Source organism: Nicotiana tomentosiformis, chromosome 1, assembly GCF_000390325.3.
Source record: "Nicotiana tomentosiformis chromosome 1, ASM39032v3, whole genome shotgun sequence".
NCBI classification, from domain to species: domain Eukaryota; kingdom Viridiplantae; phylum Streptophyta; class Magnoliopsida; order Solanales; family Solanaceae; genus Nicotiana; species Nicotiana tomentosiformis.
Window position 1 is genome coordinate 103079341 of NC_090812.1, and position 22097 is coordinate 103101437.

General features: G+C 35.8%; 1 protein-coding gene and 2 long non-coding RNA genes across 6 annotated transcripts; 2 read left to right on the plus strand and 1 right to left on the minus strand.

Moving 5' to 3' along the window:
• Nucleotides 1-54: 54 nt before the first annotated feature.
• Nucleotides 55-3535, minus strand: LOC138907977 (uncharacterized). Its single transcript, XM_070198606.1, has 3 exons — nucleotides 3393-3535; nucleotides 1732-2860; nucleotides 55-684 (listed from the first exon to the last, which is right to left on the minus strand). Exons 1-3 carry the CDS (start codon nucleotides 3533-3535, stop codon nucleotides 55-57), a joined length of 1902 nt encoding a protein of 633 aa, XP_070054707.1.
• A 1464-nt stretch (nucleotides 3536-4999) lies between these two features.
• On the plus strand, nucleotides 5000-12057 carry LOC104087133 (uncharacterized). Of its 4 annotated transcripts, XR_011412385.1 has the most exons (7): nucleotides 5000-5160; nucleotides 5745-5791; nucleotides 10195-10252; nucleotides 10346-10654; nucleotides 10767-10850; nucleotides 10922-11452; nucleotides 11601-11693. It is a non-coding gene; the product is annotated as an uncharacterized lncRNA (long non-coding RNA). The 4 variants fall into 4 exon arrangements; XR_001967465.3 differs by lacking the exons at nucleotides 5000-5160; nucleotides 5745-5791 and adding an exon at nucleotides 11773-12057 and having other exon boundaries at nucleotides 8571-10252; XR_011412383.1 differs by lacking the exons at nucleotides 5000-5160; nucleotides 5745-5791 and having other exon boundaries at nucleotides 8571-10252; nucleotides 10922-11134; nucleotides 11242-11452.
• A 4472-nt stretch (nucleotides 12058-16529) lies between these two features.
• On the plus strand, nucleotides 16530-17738 carry LOC108943531 (uncharacterized). The gene is made up of 2 exons (XR_001967469.3): nucleotides 16530-16832; nucleotides 17523-17738. It is a non-coding gene; the product is annotated as an uncharacterized lncRNA (long non-coding RNA).
• The last annotated feature ends 4359 nt before the right edge of the window (nucleotides 17739-22097 follow it).

Consider the following 22097-nt stretch of genomic DNA (forward strand, 5'->3'; position numbering starts at 1 on the left):
TTCATGGAGATCTCCATGGAGGAATGCATTGTTGACATCCAACTGTAAAACTTGCTATCCTTTCTTGATTGCTGTTGCAATCAAAGCTCTCAGAGTTGTCATCTTCACTACTGGTGAGAAGGTCTCAGTATAGTCTATCCTAGCCTGCTGTGTGTAACCCTTCATAACTAATCTTGCCTTAAACCTTTCTATGCTTCCATCTTCTTTATGTTTGATTTTATACACCCACTTACACCCTATTGCCTTCTTTCCAATTGGAAGAGAAACTAAATCCCAAGTCTTATTTTCATATAATGCTTGGAATTCCTGATTCATTGCTGCTTGCCAAGCAGGTTTCACAGCAGCTTCCTCACATGAACTAGGTTCACATTCATGTGAGGCAGTTTCCATCAAGTGTTGACTGTTAGAACTTAGGGCATTAAGGGAATTGTAATGAAGTCTGGGTGTAGATGTCGTAAAAGAAAAGGATGATGTGCTTTGGCTATTACTGAAAGATGGGGGCTGATCATGGTGTGCATGCTGTGGTTTAGGAATTGTGTACTTATAGTCTTTAAGGTAAGTAGGAATTTTCAGGGTTCTGGAAGGTCTACTCTGATCTGAAACTAAAAGGTTTTGGTTTTGAGTAGAGACAGTTGGACTATTAGCAATAGGAAAAGTTCCTGATGTATGACTGTCCAAAGGTGACTGAGAAAATGTTGAGTTATTATCAAAAGAAAGGGGTTGAGGTGATATTGGACATGATTCAGACAGTTGCTCATTCCTAGACAAAGTTCTTGGTGACACTTCATGGTGATTTTTCAGTTACTGAGTGTGGAGTAATTCCTATATCATTGGCAGGAAAGAGCTCATCTGATAGGTGTGATTTCATTTGAGGAAATGAAGGGAATACCTTACTAGGACTAGTACACAAGGCAAATGGGAAGACTTTTTCATAGAATACTACATCTCTTGAGACACTTATTTTCTTTGTGGCCAGATTTAGTACCTTGTAACCTTTTGTCCCAAAGGGATATCCCACAAAAATATGGGGAGTGGATCTTGGTTCAAATTTATCTTTGTGAGTTTTGAGGGTAGTAGAAAAATATAGGCACCCAAAGCTTCTAAGATGGGAATAATTTGGTTTCTTTAGGTACATTAGTTCAAATGGGCACTTAGCTTTGAGTGATGATGAGGGTAATCTGTTTATCAAATAGGTAGAGGTCAAGATACACTCTCCCAAATATTGCATGGGCAATTTAGATTGATACAAGAGTGCCCTGGCTGTTTCTAGCAGGTATTTGTATTTTTTTTTCACCACACCATTTTGCTGTGGTGTATATAGGCATGTTTTCTGATGTATGATGCCCTTTGATTGAAAAAATGAGGTGGCTTCAAAACTGGTGAATTTAAGGCCATTGTAAGTTCTTATAGTTTTGATACTAGTGTTGAATTGGTTCTCTATCAAGGCAGAAAAATCCTTGATAGTTTGTAGGGCATTGCTTTTACAGCTTAACAAATGAGTTCATGTGGACCTGCTGTAATCATACACAAGTGTGATGAAGTATTTATATTTTTTATGTGTTGTAATAGGTCAATGTGTAACAGCTCAAAGATCTTAGTGGTTAATGTTGTTCTTTCTGGGAAAGACAATCTGGTTTGTCTTGCCATTGGACAAATAAGGCAAATAAAAGGTTGTTTAGGTGCAAAAGTAACAGGTATAGAAGTAATTCCTTTCATTTTGACAAAAGATACATGTCCTAATCTGTTATGCCACAAGAGATCAAGCAAGTTCTTTGTAGTTGAGGAGGCCTCAGACAGACAAGAATCACTTTTATCGCTTGAGTTATTTACAGAATTATACAGATGTGGAAATGAACTATTCTCATTACTACTGTGAGATGGAACAACACAAGTAGATACAACATGGATGGTAGAATGTGGCTTATTTGTGTTAGCTAAATGAGGAAGAAAAAATGAACTAGATGTGTTAATTGCAGAGTATACCTCATCCTTATTAGCAGTATGACATGGAAAAGATGCACTAGATGAATCTGGGGAAGTGGAACCAGTGTTGTAGTTGTCTGAACAGTGGAGGTATAGATCAGTCTTGGCTTTATCAATCTCTAGTGGCCTCTTCAGTGAAAGGCCCTGTAGAAGAATGCAGACAAACTTGGTAAATATCACAATACAATCAAGTTGTACTGTCAATGAATGGACTGATATCAAATTGAACTTGAAACTGGGCACAAAAAGGACCTTTCTGAGACTAAACCTAGGACTAAGGATTATATCACCAATTAGTGTCACCTTTACTTTGTAACCCTTAGGTGGGGTAACTAGGTAGGGATAAACTAAAGTTCTGATGTTGATTAGTAATGATGTATTATATGTCATATGGTTTGTGGCTCCAGAGTCAAGTATCCAAGAGTTAGCCCTTGAATTTGACTTCTCACACAATTGATCACTAGAATCAAAATGAGTAGAGCATGCTGAGTTACCTGCAAAGTTCACAGCTCCTCCATTTATGGTAGTGTTTCCGGATTTGTTTCCTCCTCCTTGAAAGCTCTCCAAGATGCTGAGTAGCTGTCCATATTGCTCCTTAGTTAGGTTGTGTATAGTTCGACCTTGCTCCTGACTCTGAGAGTTATTTCTATCATCTCTTACTGCAGCTCCTTTACTTGATGACCCAAGCACATTTCCTGCAATCCTTCTTCCTTTATTGAATTTGAAGTTCTGTGGTAATCCGTGAAGCTTATAACACTTTTTCTTAGTGTGCCCTGGCCTTTTACAGTACTCATAGAACAATCGAGGTCTGTTAGTGAACTGATTTTCCCTACATCCATTATTTGTGTTGTTGTTCCCTTTCCGAGTGTAGTTTGTCCTGAAATTATTGCTTCATGATCCATTTGCATCCAAGGAAACAGAATCCATCAAAAAATGAATACTTGGCTTAACTTCCCTTTATTTTTCCTCCTGAATGAGAATGGAGAAGGCCTGGGCTATTGTTGGGAGTAGATTTATCATCAAAAATACTTTCTCTCACCGCAGTATATTCTTCGTTTAGGCCTATCAAAAATTAGATTAATCTTCTGTCCTGCTTAGCTTTGTGCATGTTCTATTTAGCTCCACATGTGCATATACAAGCACACTTAGCATGTATGTTCAGTGTATTGAGTTCCTCCTAAAGCTTCTTTATTTTTGTGTAGTATCCAGTAATGTCCAAGTTCCCTTGACTCAAACCATTTATCTCCTTCTGGAGCTGATACAACTTAGCACCATTGGTCTAATCATACATGTCTTCTAATTTTTGCCAAAGTTCCCTAGTATCATTGACATACCGTAGGCTGTCTGCTAGGTCTTTAGACAACGAGTTTAAGATTCACGAGGTCACCATGTCGTTGCATCATTCTCACTGGTCGAGGGTAGTAGAATTGGGATCTGGTTTCTTACACTTTCCTGTGATGAAGCCTACTTTGTTCTTCACGGAGAGTGCTCTGAGGATTCCTCTTCTCCAGGATTTGTAGCCAGTTCCGTCAAAAGCCACCGACACTAACATAGATCCGGCACTCTCCGACGGATGTATGTACAGCGGACTCGTAGAATCTAGGGTTGTCTTATCTGTAGTCGGAATTTTGTCATCTCTAGCAATGCTTTAGTTCAACAAAGTTGAAATCGTTGTCAGCAAAACCAAATTACTTAGGTGAATCGACTAATTGATCGATTCTTACCCTAATTCCCAAAAACGACGAACAATTACTTTCTGTATAAACATAAGTAATCGAAATTCGTTGGAAGGAGGCTCTAGGATTAATGCCTGTGCTCTGATACCATGTGAAATTGTAAGTCCAATGGAAGGAACACGAGCTCAACAGGAGCTCCAATGGAGGAATCAGAGGATGTACAGAAAGGGGAAGAACGGAACTGAAGTTTCTAGAAAAGGAGCTGAGCTCTTCATTTAATCAACTCAAAAATAAAAAATGTAATTAGATTTTACCAATCACTAGACTAACCAACTAACTAGTGACAGCTGTCACTTACCATTTGACAGCTCACTAACTATTTCACTAACTACATTACAAGAAATGAATAAAAGAATAAATACAATGAGTAATCTCAACTAAGAGTGTGACATGAAAAATCAAGAGATGGCCCTTTGCTGTTGTGTTATTTTTATTGATTTGTGAGTCAGTAGTTGAAAAAAATCAGATTTGTATGACTGTTTTGACAAAACTCATTTATGTGTGTGAAGAAGATGAGCCGTGATAATGATAGTGGAAGAACAATAAATTACAGTATACTTTTTTTCTTGTGAGGAATTATGGAGAAGATAAAAGGGGTGATGAGATATAACATCAACATTTGGGCAAGCTATTAGTCGTAATTTGGTTTCTTCACTTCATTGAAATATACAAAGTGAGCACTTAGAAGGGAATTGAAAATAAGACTTGTTTGTGGGTGTTAACGAGTATGGTACTAGAATTATTATTAGGTAGAGCAAGATTTTTGTTACTGTATGTTGACAAGTTTGTTTGCTGTTACTGAAATTCGATTATCAGATATTTTTTTCTGATTGGGAAAATTAAGGAGTTGAGAAGAACTAAAAAAAAGAAAAGAAAAATTAAGAAAAGGAAATATGCACATGATTGAGGCTTTAAGTTTTCTTTCACTCGCTTAGTTCAATGTGTAATCCCTCCCTCCCTATGCGGGCATACAATCTGGTACTAATACTACTTTTAATAATTTTAAGGGGGTAGTAGGACATCTGTAGAGTTTGTTGGTTAGTCTGTTGGCTATCGGTCACTATAAAAAACCGAAATTATTGCGGTGGTTCATAAAAATCGCGACAATATAGATAATAATACGGCGGCGTTCCAGACGCCATTAGGGCATATGTTAAAACGACGCTCCTTTTTAAATTACGGCGGTTCAAAACCGCCACTAATTCCCAACAGTTTTTAATAATTCTTTTTATTTAGAACTCCCCGACTAAAAGGTTAAATATACAAAACATAATTTTAATAGCAACATATTTAGAACTCCCCGGTTAGACTCTTCTCTCTCTCTCTCTACGCCTTCTCAAAAAGACGATTTTCCCAAATCGTTTAAGGTCATATCGTTTAACGCTTCTCCCAAATCCTTCAGTTTTTGTAAGGAGATCAGATTTCAACTCGTTTAGATGTGGTAATGTGTTTCAATTCGTCTATAAATAGCCCTTTTCTGATAAATACTCGTTTGAATACGTCTCCTGTTTCAAGTCGTTCGTGTAATTCCTTTCAAAATGCCGTTGATTTCACTGATTTAAGGCATGCATGTGTGTGTATTGGATGGATATCAGTTTAAAGCACTGATCTTAGCCGTGAATTTTACTGATTTAGCCATTGATTTCATTAATTTAAGGCGTGCATGTGTGTGTATTGGATGAAGATCAATTTAAACCACTGATTTTAGCTGTCGATTCACTGGTTTTTCTGTCAATTTCACCATTTTCGCATTCAATTTTACTGATCCAACCGTCGATTTTATTGGTTTAGCTGTCGGCTTCTCTTTTCTATTTGCTAGGGTTCATGCATGTACTAGAGTGTACTGATTTTCCTCAATTTCTGCTAATGGTTTTATTTCTTCTTTTTATTAGTTTTTAGTCTATTTTTTTGTTCTTTTTCTGTTCAATTGGTTTGATTGTAGTCAAATACTTGCACTTATTTTTGATATTTTTATTTGTTGTTCAGTCTAATACTAACCTAAATTATTATATATGCGCTTGATAGGTAGCTGAAGCTATTGGGATCAACGTCAACAGTGAACAATTTGATAGGTATGCATTATTCTTGTACTGTATTATAATTATCTAGGCTGCTCTTCAGTTGTCAATTCATTTTGATTATAAAATTCAGAAGTGTTGTAATTCTAGTGAATAAACATGTATCTTTTAACTGTGATGTTATAATATTTTACTAGAGGGCCATCGCATTATGCATGATGTCATAGCTGGGAAATGTCTATTTATCCTTTCTGTTACATTGTTCAGATATAAACAATGTAATTCAGGATATTATTTGGGAAATTATAGTTAGGTACTCATTTGCAACTGATCATTGGTAGCAAAGGATATTCCTGATGTACTTATCTTTTTCCTATCACTAGACACTCTAAATTGGTTAAAGATTTAACTTTTGGCTATTTTTTTATATTAAATGATTAGTTAATGGTTATTGTAGATTTGATGATTAATTGTGCTGTTGCTTTACTTTGTTGTGTAAGGAATTCATTGATCAGCTTTTATGAGTAACATTATCATAGAACAAGCCTAAACAGCATGTGAAGCATACAAAAGCACCTAGAATGGCCTAAAACAATATATTCTTGAAATAGCTGTGTATTATCTTAACCAAACTCCACTGTTACAGAACATAACTCCACTACAAGTTCTTGTATAATATATATATATATATATATATATATATATATATATATATATATATATATATATATTTCTTGCATGCTGTATTTTTTATTTTTCCCTGAACAAGTTGTTCCTTTCTATTTACAGATTCTTCAAAAGCTGGTTAAGATAATACACAACTATTTCAAGAATTTATTGTTTTAGGCTATTTTAGGTGCTTTTGTATGCTTTACATACTGTTCAGGCTTGTTCTATGATAGTGTTACTCATAAAAGCTGATCAATGTATTCCTTACACAACAAAGTAAAGCAACAACACAATTAATCATCAAATCTACAACAACCATTAACTAATCATTTAATTGACAAAAAAAAGAGCCAAAAGTTAAATCTTTAACCAATTTAGAGTGTCTAGTGACAGGAAAAAGGTAACTACATCAGGAATATCTTCTGCTACCAATGATCAGTTGCTAATGAGTACCTAACTGTAATTTTCTAAATAATGTCCTGAATTACATTGTCTATATCTGAAGAATGTAACAGAAAGGATAAATAAATATTTCCCAGTTATGACATCATGCATGATGCGATGGCCCTCTACAAGTTCTTGTTATATATATATATATATATGAACTTTTATGTAGTTCTTGCATGCTGTATTTTTTGTTTTTTCCCTGAACAAGTTATTTCCTTCTATTTACAGATTCTTCAAAAGCTGTGAACTAACTTTTTTTGTTTTGATGTTGTGATTTTTTTTAATTCTTTCTTTCTAGCTATGCCAATTGATAAATCTTGGATTAGCAAAACGCAAAATACACCTGAATATGCATGTGGGCTAAAAAGATTTTTGAATTTTGCTTTTGAACATGGTTCATTCGATGGACGCGTAATTAAGTGTCCATGTCCGAAATGCGGTTTTAATAAGTGGAAAAGAAGAAATGTAGTTGAAGAGCACCTGACTTGTAAGCTTTTTCCAAAAAATTACAAAGTTTGGTATTCACACGGTGAAGAATCAAATGCAACTATGCCACAAACGTTTCAGAGCACACATGTCATAGAAAAAACTCTGCATCCCCAAGGTCCAATGGTAACCATGATTAACGATGTATTTGGATTCATAGAAAATAATGTAAATGAGCCTGGTGTGTCTTGTGAGCCTATTAATAGAGAAGAAACATTTAATGAAGAGCATATTGATGGGCATAATGAAGAATATGCAAAGTTCTATGAACTGGTCGAAGATGGCAACCAATCATTATACGAAGGGTGCGCGAAGTATTCCAAATTGTCCTTTCTAGTCAAATTGTATCATATCAAGTATTTGTGCCGAATGACTGACAAAACGATGAGTATGATATTAGAATTATTAAAAGATGCCTTTGAAGATGTCAAGATTCTTGTTTCTTTTTATGAGGCCAAGAAAACCATCAACAAACTTGGCCTTAATTATACCAAGATACATGCTTGCCCAAATGATTGTATGTTATATTTTGGGAAAGATGAAGGCTTACAAGAATGCAAAAAATGCAAGACATCTAGGTAGAAGGATAATAAAAAGAAGCAGCCCGCAAAGATTTTGCGCTACTTTCCACTAAAGTCAAGGTTACATAGATTGTTCATGTGCTCTAAAACTGATGAGTCTATGAGATGGCATTCTTCAACGGGTAACCAAGATGGATTGATGAGGCATCCAAGGGATTCTCAGACTTGAAAAGCATTTGACTTGTTTCATCCTGAATTTGCTGCAGATCCTCGAAATCTACGACTAGGCCTAGCTAGTGACGGTTTCAATCCTTTTAGAGCAATGGTAACAAACTATAGTATTTGTCCTATGGTTCTTATTCCATACAATCGTCCTCATTGGGATTGTATGAAACAAACTATATTCATTCTTTCAATGATCATTCCAGGAAAACAAATGCCCGGCAATGACATAGACGTGTACTTACAACCTCTTATCCACGAGTTGAGAGTATTGTGGTACGATGGAGTGCAGGCATTAAACTCTTCAAAGAATGAAATATTTAAAATGTGAGTAGCCTTGGTGTGGACAATCAGTGATTTTTTTGGGCTTGGTACCTTATCTGGATGGAACACATACACTTAGTTTGCTTGTCCCACGTGTAACTTTGATACAGACTCTTGCAAGTTGAAGCATAGTAGAAAGTGGTATTTTATGGGTCATCGTCGTTTTCTTGAAAGCGACAATCGATTTAGATTGCAGCGTGTCTGTTTTAATGAAAAACTTGAGCAACGGGAGCCACCAATAGTATTATCAGGGTCAAACATCTTGAAACAAATGGAGGGAATCAATTCCAATTTTGGGAAAGTAACTGAGTCGAATGCTAAAGGTAAAAGAACTCGAGGAAAAACTACCGCTGAAGATAGATCGAAACAGTGGAGAAAGAGAAGCATATTTTTTTATCTTCCAGTGAGGCGGACCTTGGAAAGTTTTAACATAAGCAGGAGGGATTCACAGATCTTCCAGATGCAAGACCCACCCGTCGAGCAGGGACGAAAGTTGGCCTTAGTGATCCGACGGTGCCGAGTGGAAGGGCCGTCGCTCAACGGATAAAAGTTACTCTAGGGATAACAGGCTGATCTTTCCCAAGAGCTCACATCGACGGGAAGGTTTGGCACCTCGATGTCGGCTCTTCGCCACCTGGGGCTGTAGTATGTTCTAAGGGTTGGGCTGTTCGCCCATTAGAGCGGTACGTGAGCTGGGTTCAGAACGTCGTAAGACAATTCGGTCCATATCCGGTTCTAGCACCATGCCAAATGTGTCCGAAGAAGAAGAGAAAAGCAAACGAAGCATGCCCAAAAGTAAACCAACCCCTTGGACTGCTACGAAAAATACCATCGGATTTCAAAGTAGCACGATCTAATTCAAAAATTTCACCCAATTGAGCACGTCTAGCATATTTTTTCACAGTAGCAGGGTATCAAACCGAATATTCAGGTATCAAATTTGGTTTATTTTACAGTGCGATTTTTCTTGATACCTAACATAATGCATGAAAGGATCCTTGAATAACCATAGGGTAACATGAAAATCCTTAGCAGAGGCTTCTACAAGACGTTCTATTTTTCCATAGAAATATATTCGTTCAAGAAGAGCCTCATTGCCCGGTATGGCTTGATAGTGGTATAAGGATTTCCCTCTAGGTGGTCCGCTTACTGTGCTATTTCAATGCTTCGGGGTAGAAGATGTCGAAGGAACAAAGAGGACGAAGGTGGAATCTAACTTATTGCGTCATAATCTAGACCTTATGCACATTGAGAAGAATGTGTGTGAGAATGTGATATATACTTTGCTCAATGATACTGAAAAGTCAAAAAACAATCTTAAAGCTCGGAATGATCTTAGAGAAATAGGTATAAGGAAAGAACTTTGGGAAGACAAGAATGAAAGCTATCGTCCAGCCTTGTTCACTCTTTTAAATTCAAAGAAAAGTGGATTTAAGATAGACATATTTTTGCGAACTTTAAAAGATGTCAAAATGCTTGATGGATACGCTAGCAACATTTCAAGATGTGTCGACCTGAAACAACAAAAGCTCAAGTCAATAAAGAGTCATGATTTTTACATTCTCATGCAACACTTGTTACCAATTGCCATACGTAATGTTTTACCTGACAAGGTGGCTGCAGTATTAATAGAGTTGAGTTCATTCTTCCGTTAACTCTGTGCCAAAAGCTTAAGCCCCTTAGACCTTGACATGCTCCAGTCTCGATATTTTCTCACCATGAATCACCTGGAAATGTTATTCCCTCCTACATTCTTTACAATCATGGTTCATTTAACTTATCATCTAGCTGGTGAAGCAAAACTTGAGGGACCTCAACAGTGTCGGTGGATGGATCCTATCGAGAGGTAAACAACAATTTTTATTGCTTAATTGGAGGTTGTTCATTAAGAATAGATGTTAATTTGTATCCATCAACTAATTTTTGATCTTTTGTTTAGGTATTTGGGACATTTCAAATCCTATGTGTGAAACACGTCACAACCAGAAGGTTCTATAGCTGAAGGATATTTAGCTGAAGAGGCTCTTACTTTTTGTTCCCAGTATATTGAAGGGATTGAGACAAGATTTAATATGCCACGCCGTGTTGACGATTTTCCGAAGGATAGAGGCTCGACGAATTCATCTAGTATTTTTCCACCAGTTGGTAAAGGACTAGGAGCTGTAACATTTGAGTTGTCCCCTATGGCAAAACGTCAAGCACATCGATATGTGTTACTAAATTGTCCACGAGTCATGCCATTCATTAAGTGAGTATTTAAGGCAAATCTAAATAAAACATGCATTAAATACATAAAAACTTATGTTAATTGTTATATTTATATCAATATGTCATGTAGTGAATTTAAAGTTTATTTACAGAGGCGGTGGAAGGGTCGAAAGCCTTCAACCACAGAGATAGAGAAGATAGTTAATAAAGACTTCATTGAATGGTTTCCTCGAAAGGTTGGTTACAAATGTATTAGAATTTTATAACTTTAGATTTGTGACTAACACATTTTACATTTTTGTTTCAGATGAACATCAAGTGATAAAATCTATTAGGTTGAAGGTTCAGGATGTCCATAACTTGGAGAATGAATTGCGTATAATTGTAGAATGTGAAGTTTGCTCAACCTATTGGAAAATCAGCCGGCCTTCTTGCAGGATTTTTGGGGCAGCTTGCTACAAATCCTCGATACTTCCCTATTAGCTTCGAGAGTTGGGAATCCATGCCTAAACCTTTTGTGGTCCGTGTTTTTAATGATTTCGTAATGTTAATGCCTTTTATTCTTTTGCATAGTTTTTATGTTATAGTTCTGTCAGCAGTAAACTAACATATATTATTTTTGTGAAGTCTCGATTTTTCTTTACGAGTGATCAGCAAAAGGTACGTAAAAGGTTATAATTCGCTTAACAAAAAGTGGAAGGAATTCAGGCTTAAACTATGACATGAGGCTGAGGATCCATTATTGAGTAAAGAAGATATCATCAAGAATGCTCCAGAAGGCATTCCTATGGATCAATGGGCATTGTATGTTAATTATCGTTCAAAAGAGGAAACAAAGGTTCTATGTTGTTGCTTTTGTTTTCTTTTTCCTTTTTTGTTCTGCCACTGTTGTGGCTTCTTTTTTTCCCTTTTCCATTTTGCTTAATGCAACTGGGCCCCTTGTCGCTTTTTATATGTAACAAAAATTCTCCTACTTTGACTTGTAGGCGCTTTGCTTGAGAAATCGACGGATTCGAGAACAACAAATACTTCCTCATACTAGTGGTGCTATGAGTTTGGCTAGAAGAAGGGCTTTGATGGTAGTTTAATACGACATACTTACTGTCGCTTTAATGTGACAAGAGTTATTTAGTTTAATTTTACTTTTTAAACTTTCAGAAGAAATAGGGTAAAGAAGTTGATCGCGGCAAAGTATGAACTAAGACTCATAAGAGGAAAGATGGGAGTTATGTGAACGATCAAGCTAGGGATATTGGGGCAAGTGTTGACATGATTACTATTGTTTCATTTGATAGATTTAATCAGTTTTATTATGTTATTCCTGTTCCATATCCATTTTCATACTTAATGAAAACATCTGAAAAACGTGTGGTCATACAATGAGGAGTTTAACTTTAAATTATTAGTACATGCTTTAAGTAATCATTTAAGTACTACATAATCATTGGCTATATACTTAGATGATAGTTTGCAAGAAATACATTTGGTATATGGCCGATCTTATAGTTGCATTTACATAATCTGTTGTACATTCTGTTGTAATACATAATCTGTTGTAGTAGGCTTTTGTAATTATATTTTGTCTCTCGTGTAGAAAAGAATTGAAGAAATTTGAAGACAAAGACTAGAAACTCTGGCAGAAACTTCACCGAATAACGCGCTTGGTGTAGTCTTTGGTCCCAATGTCACGACCCAATTTTTCCTCCATAAGATATCGTGACGACACCTAATCTCTACGACTAGGTAAGCCTAATAAAATACGAAAATAATAAAAATGGAAGTAAAGCTTAACAACTAATGCAACAGATAACTAAATAACTGGTAACAATGCCGCTCGACATGTATAATAACCAACACTCTAGTAATACACAGTATTTCCAAAATCCAAAACATCATAAGTCACAAGCTATAGAAGAAAAACTAGTATATCTATACACCAGATTCTAATAAAAGGAGTACGGAAGGTAAATGATATAGGAGAAAATAGAGGGGGACTCCGAGGTCTGCGGACGCGGCAGATATACCTTGAAGTCTCCGTACAACAGCAAGCGCTCTTAGCTAATAGCGGGGCTGATAAGAAGCACCTGGATCTGCACACAAAACATGTGCAGAAGAGTAGCATGAGTACACCACAACGGTACCTAGTAAGTGCCAAGCCTAACCTCGATAGAGTAGTGACGAGGTCAGGTGCGGGCCCTACTGGGATATAATAATAAGACATACGATATAATAAAAATAAAGTAAAACAGAGAATTTAACAGAAAGAATTCACAGAGAAATAACAACACAGCACAATGAGATAACAACAGGGGCGTTCCCGAGATACCGTCTTATACTCCCAAAATATGCAGGGAGATCTCCCGAGTTACCGCCTCGTAGTTTCAAAAGTAAATGTGCAGGGAGAACTCCCGAGGTACCGCCTCGTAGTCTCAAAAGTAAATGTGCAGGGAGAACTCCCGATGTACCGCGTCGTAGTCTCAAAAGTAAACACACAGGTCAATCGACAAATACAACAGTTAACAGCGAGAATCCTACAGTTAAGACTGATAAAAATAAAGGAGAAATATGAAATCAACTAGGCATGCTGCACATAGTCCAAATAAGCAGTTAAAGCATGTAGACATGCGACATTAGACTAAGCAGGATAACTACACATGCTGGTACAACTCAATTAAGATGAAAACAGGTCACTACTTAGTGAAAATTGGGTTTTACAACAAATAACCCGTGTACGCACTCGTCACCACATATCACAACAGTATCAAATCCTAAAGGGGTGAGAATCATACCAATAGATCAAATGCCGAGCTTGGTAGCGCAAGCTTGTGACCCAAGTGGGGGCATTAAGGTGATGTGGACACTATAATAAATAAAGCCATTGACAGAAGTGGGTTTGGTTGGGCCAGCAATGGTAACTGGGTGCTTATGATGTATTTGAGTAATACTTGCATGTCATGACCCAATTCTCCCTCCGTAAGACGTCGTGATGACACCTAATCTTTACGATTAGGTAAGCCTAACAAAATGCGAAAATAACAAAAATAAAAGTAAAGCTTAACAACTAACTACAATAGATAACTAAATAACTGGTAACAATGCCGCTCGACATGTACAATAACCAACACACTAGTAATACACAGTATTTTCAAAATCCGAAACATCATAAGTCACAAGCTATATAAGGAAAACTAGTATCTCTATACACCAGAGTCTAATAAAAGGAATACGAAAGGTAAATGACATAGGAGAGAATAGAGGGGGACTCCGAGGTCTGCGGACGCGACAGATGTACCTTGAAGTCTTCGTACAGCAGCAAGCGCTCTCATCTAATAGCAGAGCTGATAAGAAGCACCTGGATCTGCACCCAAAACATGTACAAAGGAGTAGCATGAGTACACCATAACGGTTCCTAGTAAGTGCCAAGCCTAACCTCTGTAGAGTAGTGACGAGGTCAGGTCCGGGCCCTAATGGGATATAATAATAAGACAGATGATATAATAAAAATGAAGTAAAATGGAGAATTTAGCAGAAAGAATTCACAGAATAATAACAACATAGCACAATGAGATAACAACAGGGGCGCTCCCGAGATACCGTCTCGTAGTCCCAAAAGTAAATACTCAACAGGGTATCTCCCGAGATACCGTCTCATAGTCCTAAAATATGCAGGGAGATCTTTCGAGTTACCGCCTCGTAGTCTCAAAAGTAAATGTGCAAGGAGAACTCCCGAGGTACAGCCTCGTATTCTCAAAAAATAAATGTGCAGGGAGAACTCCCGAGGTACCGCCTCGTAGTCTCAAAAGTTAATGTACGGAGAGAACTCCCGAGTAACCACCTCGTAGTCTCAAAAGTAGAGACACAGCTCAACCGACAAATACAACAGTTAACAGCGAGAATCCTACAGTTAAGACTGATAAAAATCAAGGAGAAACAAGAAATCAACTAGGCATGCTGTACATAGTCCAAATAAGCAGTTAAAGCATGTAGACATGCGATATTAGACTAAGCATGATAACTACACATGCTGGTACAACTCAATTAAGATGAAAACAGGTCATTACTCAATGAAAATTGGGTTTTACAACAAATAGCCAGTGTACACACTAGTCACATCACGTACACAGCGCTCACATATCACAACAGTACCAAATCCTACGGTGATTTTCCCTATACAAGGTTAGGCAAGCCACTTACCTTGAACCAAGCTCAATCAATCAGTAAGAATGCCCTTTCCTCGATTATCCGACTTCGAATGGCCCAATTCTAGCCAAAAATAATTACATATCATAAATACAACTATAATAGACTAATCTAATTAATGAAATCAAGACTTTAAAAAGAATTTTAAAAATTGTCCTAAAAAGTCGACCCGGGCCCACGTCTCGAAATCAGGTAAAAGTCATAAAATATGAATACCCATTCACTCACGAGTTCACTCGTACCAAAATTATCCAAATCCGATATCAAAATCCCAATCAAAACTCAAAAACTTAGTTGAAGAACTTCTCCCATTTTCCCTAAATTTCTCAACCAAATTCCTTAATTAAATGACGAAATCAACTATAGATTTGTGGAATATAACCATAAACGAGTTAAGAATCATTACCCCAAAGTTCTCTCTGAAAAATCCTTGAATTATCGCCTTAATCCGAGCTCTCAAAGACCCAAAATGAAAATGAGATCAAACCCTCGTAATTTCCACTTTTCTGCCCAGCGATCTCGCACCTGCAAACCTCTAGTTGCACCTGCGGAAATTCCATCGCAGGTGCAGAAATGACTTAAGAGGGATGGGTGCGCTTCTGCGATGAGGTGGCTGCACCTGCGCGCCTGCTTCTGCGTTCCTTTCATTGCTCCTGCGAGTCCGCTTCTGGGAGACTCTGACCATACTCGCTTCTGCGGCTCGATGGCCGCTTCTGCGGTGCCGCACCTGCGGCCCAAAATGCGCAGGTGCGATTACACCAAGTGCATCAACTTCAGCCAATCCAACACATTTCCAAATGATCTGTTAACCACCCGGAATCAACCCGAGACCCCCGGGACCTTAACCAAACATAGAAACAAGTCCTAAAATATCATACGAACTTAGTCTAGCCCTCAAATCACATCGAACAACAACAAAAACACGAATCACACTCCAAATCAAACTTAATAAACTTGAAACATCAAACTTCCACAACCGATGCCAAAACCTATCAAATCATGTCCGATTGACTTCAAATTTTGCACATAAGTCATAATTGACATTTCGGACCTACTACAACTTCCGAAATCAGAATTCGACTCCGATATCAAAAAGTCCACTACCGGTAAAACTTTCCAAAAATTCGACTTTCGCCATTACAAGTCTAAATCAACTACAGTCCTCCAATTCACATTCCAGACACGCTCCTAAGTCCAAAATCACTCAATGGAGCTAACGGAACCGACAAAACTCCATTCCAGAGTCGTCTTCTCGCAGGTCCAACTACGGTCAAAATCCTAAGACTTAAGCTTCTGTTTTAGGGACTAAGTATCCCAAAACACTCCGAAACCACGAACAAAACCTCTCGACAAGTCACATAAGCAGAAAAAGATACGGGGGAAGCTGTAAACAGAGGATCGGGGATATTACTCTCAAAATGACCGGTCAAATCGTTTCAACCGAGCACCCTGGCCGTGTTCGAGGCTTAGGCATGGGTGCAGTTCCAACTGTAGTATTCAAGCAAACATCAAGACGAGGTGGTTGTTCTTATATGGGCGCAGCTAGCGCTAGTGCTCCACCTCCACAATGGGTGTAAGAGATGGCAAATATGAGATCACAATTAAATGCGCTAACAAGTACAAGTACTTATTTTTTCTCACTTATTTCTGACTCCTTCACAGGTACAAGTACTTATTTTTTCTTTGATTGCACATTCAATATTTGTATGTCCAAATAGCATAACCAAGTGAAACAACTGTCATACAATTTATAACTTCACTCAAATGAAGAAATAGCTGATAAAATGGCTTCAAGACAAGTAATTTATAACAGTGTAATCCACAAATATTTGTCAAATTCCACAAAAACTGCAGGCATTGAATCGCTCAAGAAACCAGTTCTGAAATAGTTTGAAATTTATTTCTTGAGCAAGGAATCTCAGTTTGTTGCTAAATTCATGGATCATCCGTCTTGTTCTCTCTTTTGAGTTTATGCAAACTTCAGTAGAGTGGTTCAAAGAATACTCTCAAGTTCTTAGGTTTGTTTTTAATTTGCCTAGTGTATGTTAATTTATTTGTCTCTAATTTGATCTTTGAGTTTTGTGTTCTCTCATATGGCAAATCCTCTTTCCTTCTTATGAAGTAATTGACACTACCTGCTGACAAGAATTTATATATAGTTCAGTATCTCTTGTGAACCCCTTATTATCAATAGGTTTCAAGCACAATATCGTAGAAGGGATACTAAAAAAGCACCTAATAGAGTATATTGTAAAGCATAAAAAGAAGAAGAAGAGGAAATAGCTTTGTGTCTGCTGAAGATATGCTTAGATAACTGAAATTTCAATTCTGGTCACTTGTGATAAAACTATAGAGAAGTGGAACATAGTCTCCTTTCTGATTGCTGACTTAATCTTCCCACAGTCAAATAACACATATTTTAGAAGCTGAATTATTATGAAGAAAGACCTGGAAAGCATTTGATATTTCTCCAAATGTTTATGGTGCTGTCATTTTCTATAGGATGTTGTTTTGGCAATGGTTTTGATGAGAACAACTCCTCTTGGTCCAATACTGGAGAAGCTAATTAAAAAGAAGCATTCTGTTAATTTTTGGTTGCTGAGTTAACACCCATTGTTGCTCAGTAAAAGGCTGATGGAATGAGAGCAGTGACTGCAGTGTTTTAAAGTAAAATTGTTTGAGACTACTAATTGTTTTTTTTTATGCAGTCCTCCAATCTACGACATGGCGTTGGAGATGGCGTTCTGTCACCAACTGGGCCAAGAAGATTCTTTGACGAAAGTAACTATGAAAATGGAGCAAATGACAATTAGTAATCATTGTTAGGACGAACTATGTTTTTTTTTGTGTTGAAACTTAAACTTGAATCTTGGATGATGTGGATTTTGGGCACTTATGTTTTAATATGATGAATATTTTTCTTATCTAATTCTCTATAATTTATGTTAATTATTATGATGGGTGCTTGATTACATATTATGATGGATTTTGTGGAGTAAAAAGGATCTAAATGTGGAATTTAAAACTTAACATTAAAAATATTACAATTATGGCAGCTTTTGGCTATAATCTGGACAACTTTTGGCTATAATTTGAAAGACAACAATTACGGCGGTTAGCAACCACCACAAACAGCAAAAGTAAATAACCATTTTAACAATACATATTTGGGGCGGTTTCTCTGACATATTGCGGCGGCGGTTAAAAGGAAACTGTCGTATTATACCTTTTGGCAGAAGTGCTTCTAGCGGTGTTCGATGCCGCCATTAATTACAATTACGACGGTTCCGAACCGCCGCTATACGCATAATAGTCCAACGCAATTACACCCATTTTTTGTAGTGAGTTTAGTTCCCTTATTTATAGCCTGTTTGGCCAAACTGAAAAAATCAGCTTATTTTGAGAAGTACTTTTCGAAAAGTACTTCTGGAGAAAAGCAATTTGTGTTTGGCTAATCAATTTGAAAAACACGTTTGAACAATAATTTGTGTTTGGCCAAGTTTTTCAAAAAGTGTTTTTAAGTGTCAAATTACAAATAAGGACATGAACATATTTTCTTAATAGTTAATATTATATAAGTAGATAAATAATTACAAATAATTATTATTAGAGATAATAATTAAATTTTTATTTTATTTAAGTAAAATACAAAAATAAAATTGAAAATTACTTTATTCTTTCAAGATAATTTAAATATATCAAAAAATCATTTAATAAATATCAAAGTTTATCCCAAAAGTCATTTTATATTACTTAATAGTTTAAACTAAGTAAGGTTATTTTGGTATATATAATATTTTGCAAAAGATATTTTTGGAAGGAAGAAAAGTCAAAACTGCTTCTGCTTTTGGAGAGAATCTACTATTTTCTGTTTCTGCTTCAAGCCAAAAGCACTTTTTTTTCAAAAAAAGTTTGGCAAACACCTCAAATTGAGGGGGAAAAAAAATACTTTTTTGAAGAAAAAAAAAAAAAAGAAGCACTTTTGACATGGATAGAAACTTGGCCAAACAGACTATTAGTTACAATATTTACACTTTGGTGAGCTAATATATTTTCTTTTTTCTTTAGTCCCTGCTTACTATATATGTACTGCAACATGCTCATTGGGAGGTAATGAATGACAATCCCTAGTTACGTTCTTACTTTCTTCTTAGATAGCTTAGTTATTTTTCTGTAGTTTTCTCTCTTTTTATTCAAGGTTACATAAAAAAATAGAATCCCCATTATTGAATTTTCAGTCAAATGTGTTTGAAGATAGACTTAAATAAGATGATTACTTCTTTTTCTTAATTATTGCTTTATAGCCCTCCGAATAGTCGCAATAGACTACTATTTTCCAAAATACTTACTCAATTAATCACGTATTCACCAAATTCACTCCCTAGTCTTTTTTCCAACATAGAGTCTCCACTCCCTTATTGATTTTATTTTTAGATATAGAGTCTTCACTCTCTAGTCTCTTTTTCAACATAGGGTCTTCACTCCCTAATTGAAGTTATTTTAGATATAGAGTCTCCACTCCCCAGTTGATTTTATTTTTAGACATAGGATCTCCACTCCCTAGTAGATTTTATTTTAGACACAGGGTCTCCACTCCCTAGTTGATTTTATTTTAGACATAGAGTCTCCACTCCCTAGTCTCTTTTCCAATATAGGGTCTCCACTCCCTAGTTGATTTGATCTTAAATGCAGGGTATACCCCTTCCTGATATCATTGCCAATATAGGGTATACCATTCCCTGGCCATGTTTTCTCAACATAAAGTACACCAATCCTTAGTTGAGATATTTCTTTTTGACAATAAAAGAATACAAAAAAAAAACCAGCATGATCTTTTCGGGGTACACCATTCCCGACCTTTTATTGCTTTCAATAAATAAGTAGTTTAGAATTTTATTACAATAACTCACGATATTTTTCTAGTGCAAATTGGGGCAAAAAGATTTCGTTCGTTTGTTTGTTTTAGTGTCTGAGTAGGTTTTACCTCGAGGTACATAGTTCGAGATGACCAAAAGAAGAAGTCTCAATTCAGAATAAAAGAAAAGAAAAAAATAAGTGAATCCAAAATGCAAAAACAGCTGAAAAGATGTGAAATGCTCAAGACATGACTGAAGCCACAAGCATTGGAGTCCCATTTTGATTAGAAGAAGGTATAGAACAATGAACTAGCACCTACAGCTAGCGAGCAAAAATGTTAGATCAGAGTCTGCATGAAGAACCAGTTAAAACTCAAGATCAAGTTTCATAAGACTCATAGATATGAATCTTGTAACTCATAGCTGATAGGCTTGTTTAGTTTCTTTTTTTTATTTTTTATTTTTTTTTAATTTTGATATAATAACAGGATCGCGGACCAGAGTCTCGACGGAACCTCACTCGACTCCTCAACTCATCATTCCACCATTCTCCTTGAGCTACACGCGACCTGATTCTCCTATAACTCGGGATATGTAGGTTGTCCAAAATCAAGGCTCGGTTGCACTCTATCTTTTATTTATATTATTTTTGAATAACGATTTGGTCAAAAATTAGTCACATGGCTCACCTAGTATTTGCCTGAAAACTCTTCATGTTTTCAAGGAAAGAGGGGCAGCTGTGAGCACCTAATGTTTGACTATATTTAAATTTTTATCACCTTCTACTATGTAAATATTTTTAGAACTTTAATATATATATTTTTTAGCTTTGTTATATATATATTTTTTATATAGGGTAAAAATAAAAAAATAATTTAAAAGGTCAATTATTACTATTAATATTATTTTTATTTTTATTTTTATCTTTATAAAATAAATTAAAAAACCAAAAAAACAAATATCTTTTTAAAATTTTCGGATGGGAATAAACAAAAATAGGAAAAGTAGAAGTATGGAATTAAAAAGTAAAAGTAAAAGTAGGTAGAAATTATTTTTAAAAAAAGTAAAAGAAGGTGAAAAATTTAAAAAAATAAAAGTAAAAGAATGTGAAAATTTTAAAAATAAAAAATAAAACAAAGTTGGAATTAAAAAATAAAAGTAAAGGAAGGTGAATTTTAAAAAAAGTAAAATAAAAGAAAGTGGAAATTAAAAAAGAAAAGTAAAATAAGTGAAAAATAAAAAATAAAAAAAGTGGAAATTTAAATATAATAAAAGTAAAAAAGGTGAGAAATTAAAAAATAAAAGTAAAGGAAAGTGGGGAATTGTTTTTTTAAAAAAGAAGAAAAATAGAAAGTGGGAATATTTTTTAATTAAAAAAATAATAAAATAATAAAATAATAAAAAACAAATCTATAAAAATTTCGAAAATGTTTCTATAAATAGAAGAGAAAAATGTGAGGAGAAGGGGGAGAAAAAACATAGACGGGAGGGAATTGAGAGAATTGTTTTTTCTTCTTCTACGGGAAGAGAATTTCTACTCGTGTCATTCTATCTTTCTCTTTCTTTCGAAAAATTCAGCAAAAAAGGAGCAGCAAAGCCAGCTGCGAAATAGCTCGAAAAAAGCTTCAGATCAACCCCAATAACCAGTAAAAAGCAGCCACAAATAGCTCGTTTTCAGTTTGTTTATCGCCGAGTTTTAAGATCTTCCGGCGAGTTAGAGGTTCGTTGAATTCCGGAGAAGTTTTCAGCGCAAAGCCGCATCGTATTTTCTGGTTCGAGGTCGTCGTTGAGGCTTTGGTAGTCGACGTTGAGTCTTACATGTTCAGTCATTTAGAAGTTTTTGCGGCTATTGACCTATTGTACAAGTTTTTTGGAGAACATTTTTCAACAATAAAGTTTTTTTCCTTACTTTACTGATTATATTTTTTACTATTATATTTATTTTGTTTGAATTTGCTGCCAAGTCTTTGTTGGATATCATGATTGGTTTTGAGGTTGGAATTATTATTTTATATATTTAAATGGATGAGTGTGAACTTGATTATCTAGTAGCTTAAGAATTTTCGTTTCTGGCCTTTTAATGTTGCAACGTTGTGCTAGTCTTGCCGGTTGGGCCATGTGCTATGGAAAATTTAGTTGATAGAACTTTGCGCGTATGGTAACTTAATAGATTGTGGGCTGCCTTTAATTTGGAATAGACGGGATTTAAAAATCAGATTTTTTTGAGCAATAATGGGTCAAATATTAATGAAACTCTGCGTATTTTTTCACAATGTTATATCCATAATTCAATAGCTTCACAAATAATCTCAAACTAGTTTGGAAAAATAACTTACGAACATTCGTAGTTTGCTTTAGACGCGTTTAAATAAATTATTATGACTATGGGTACGGTTCCCGTAATATAGTCATGATACATAGCCCCAA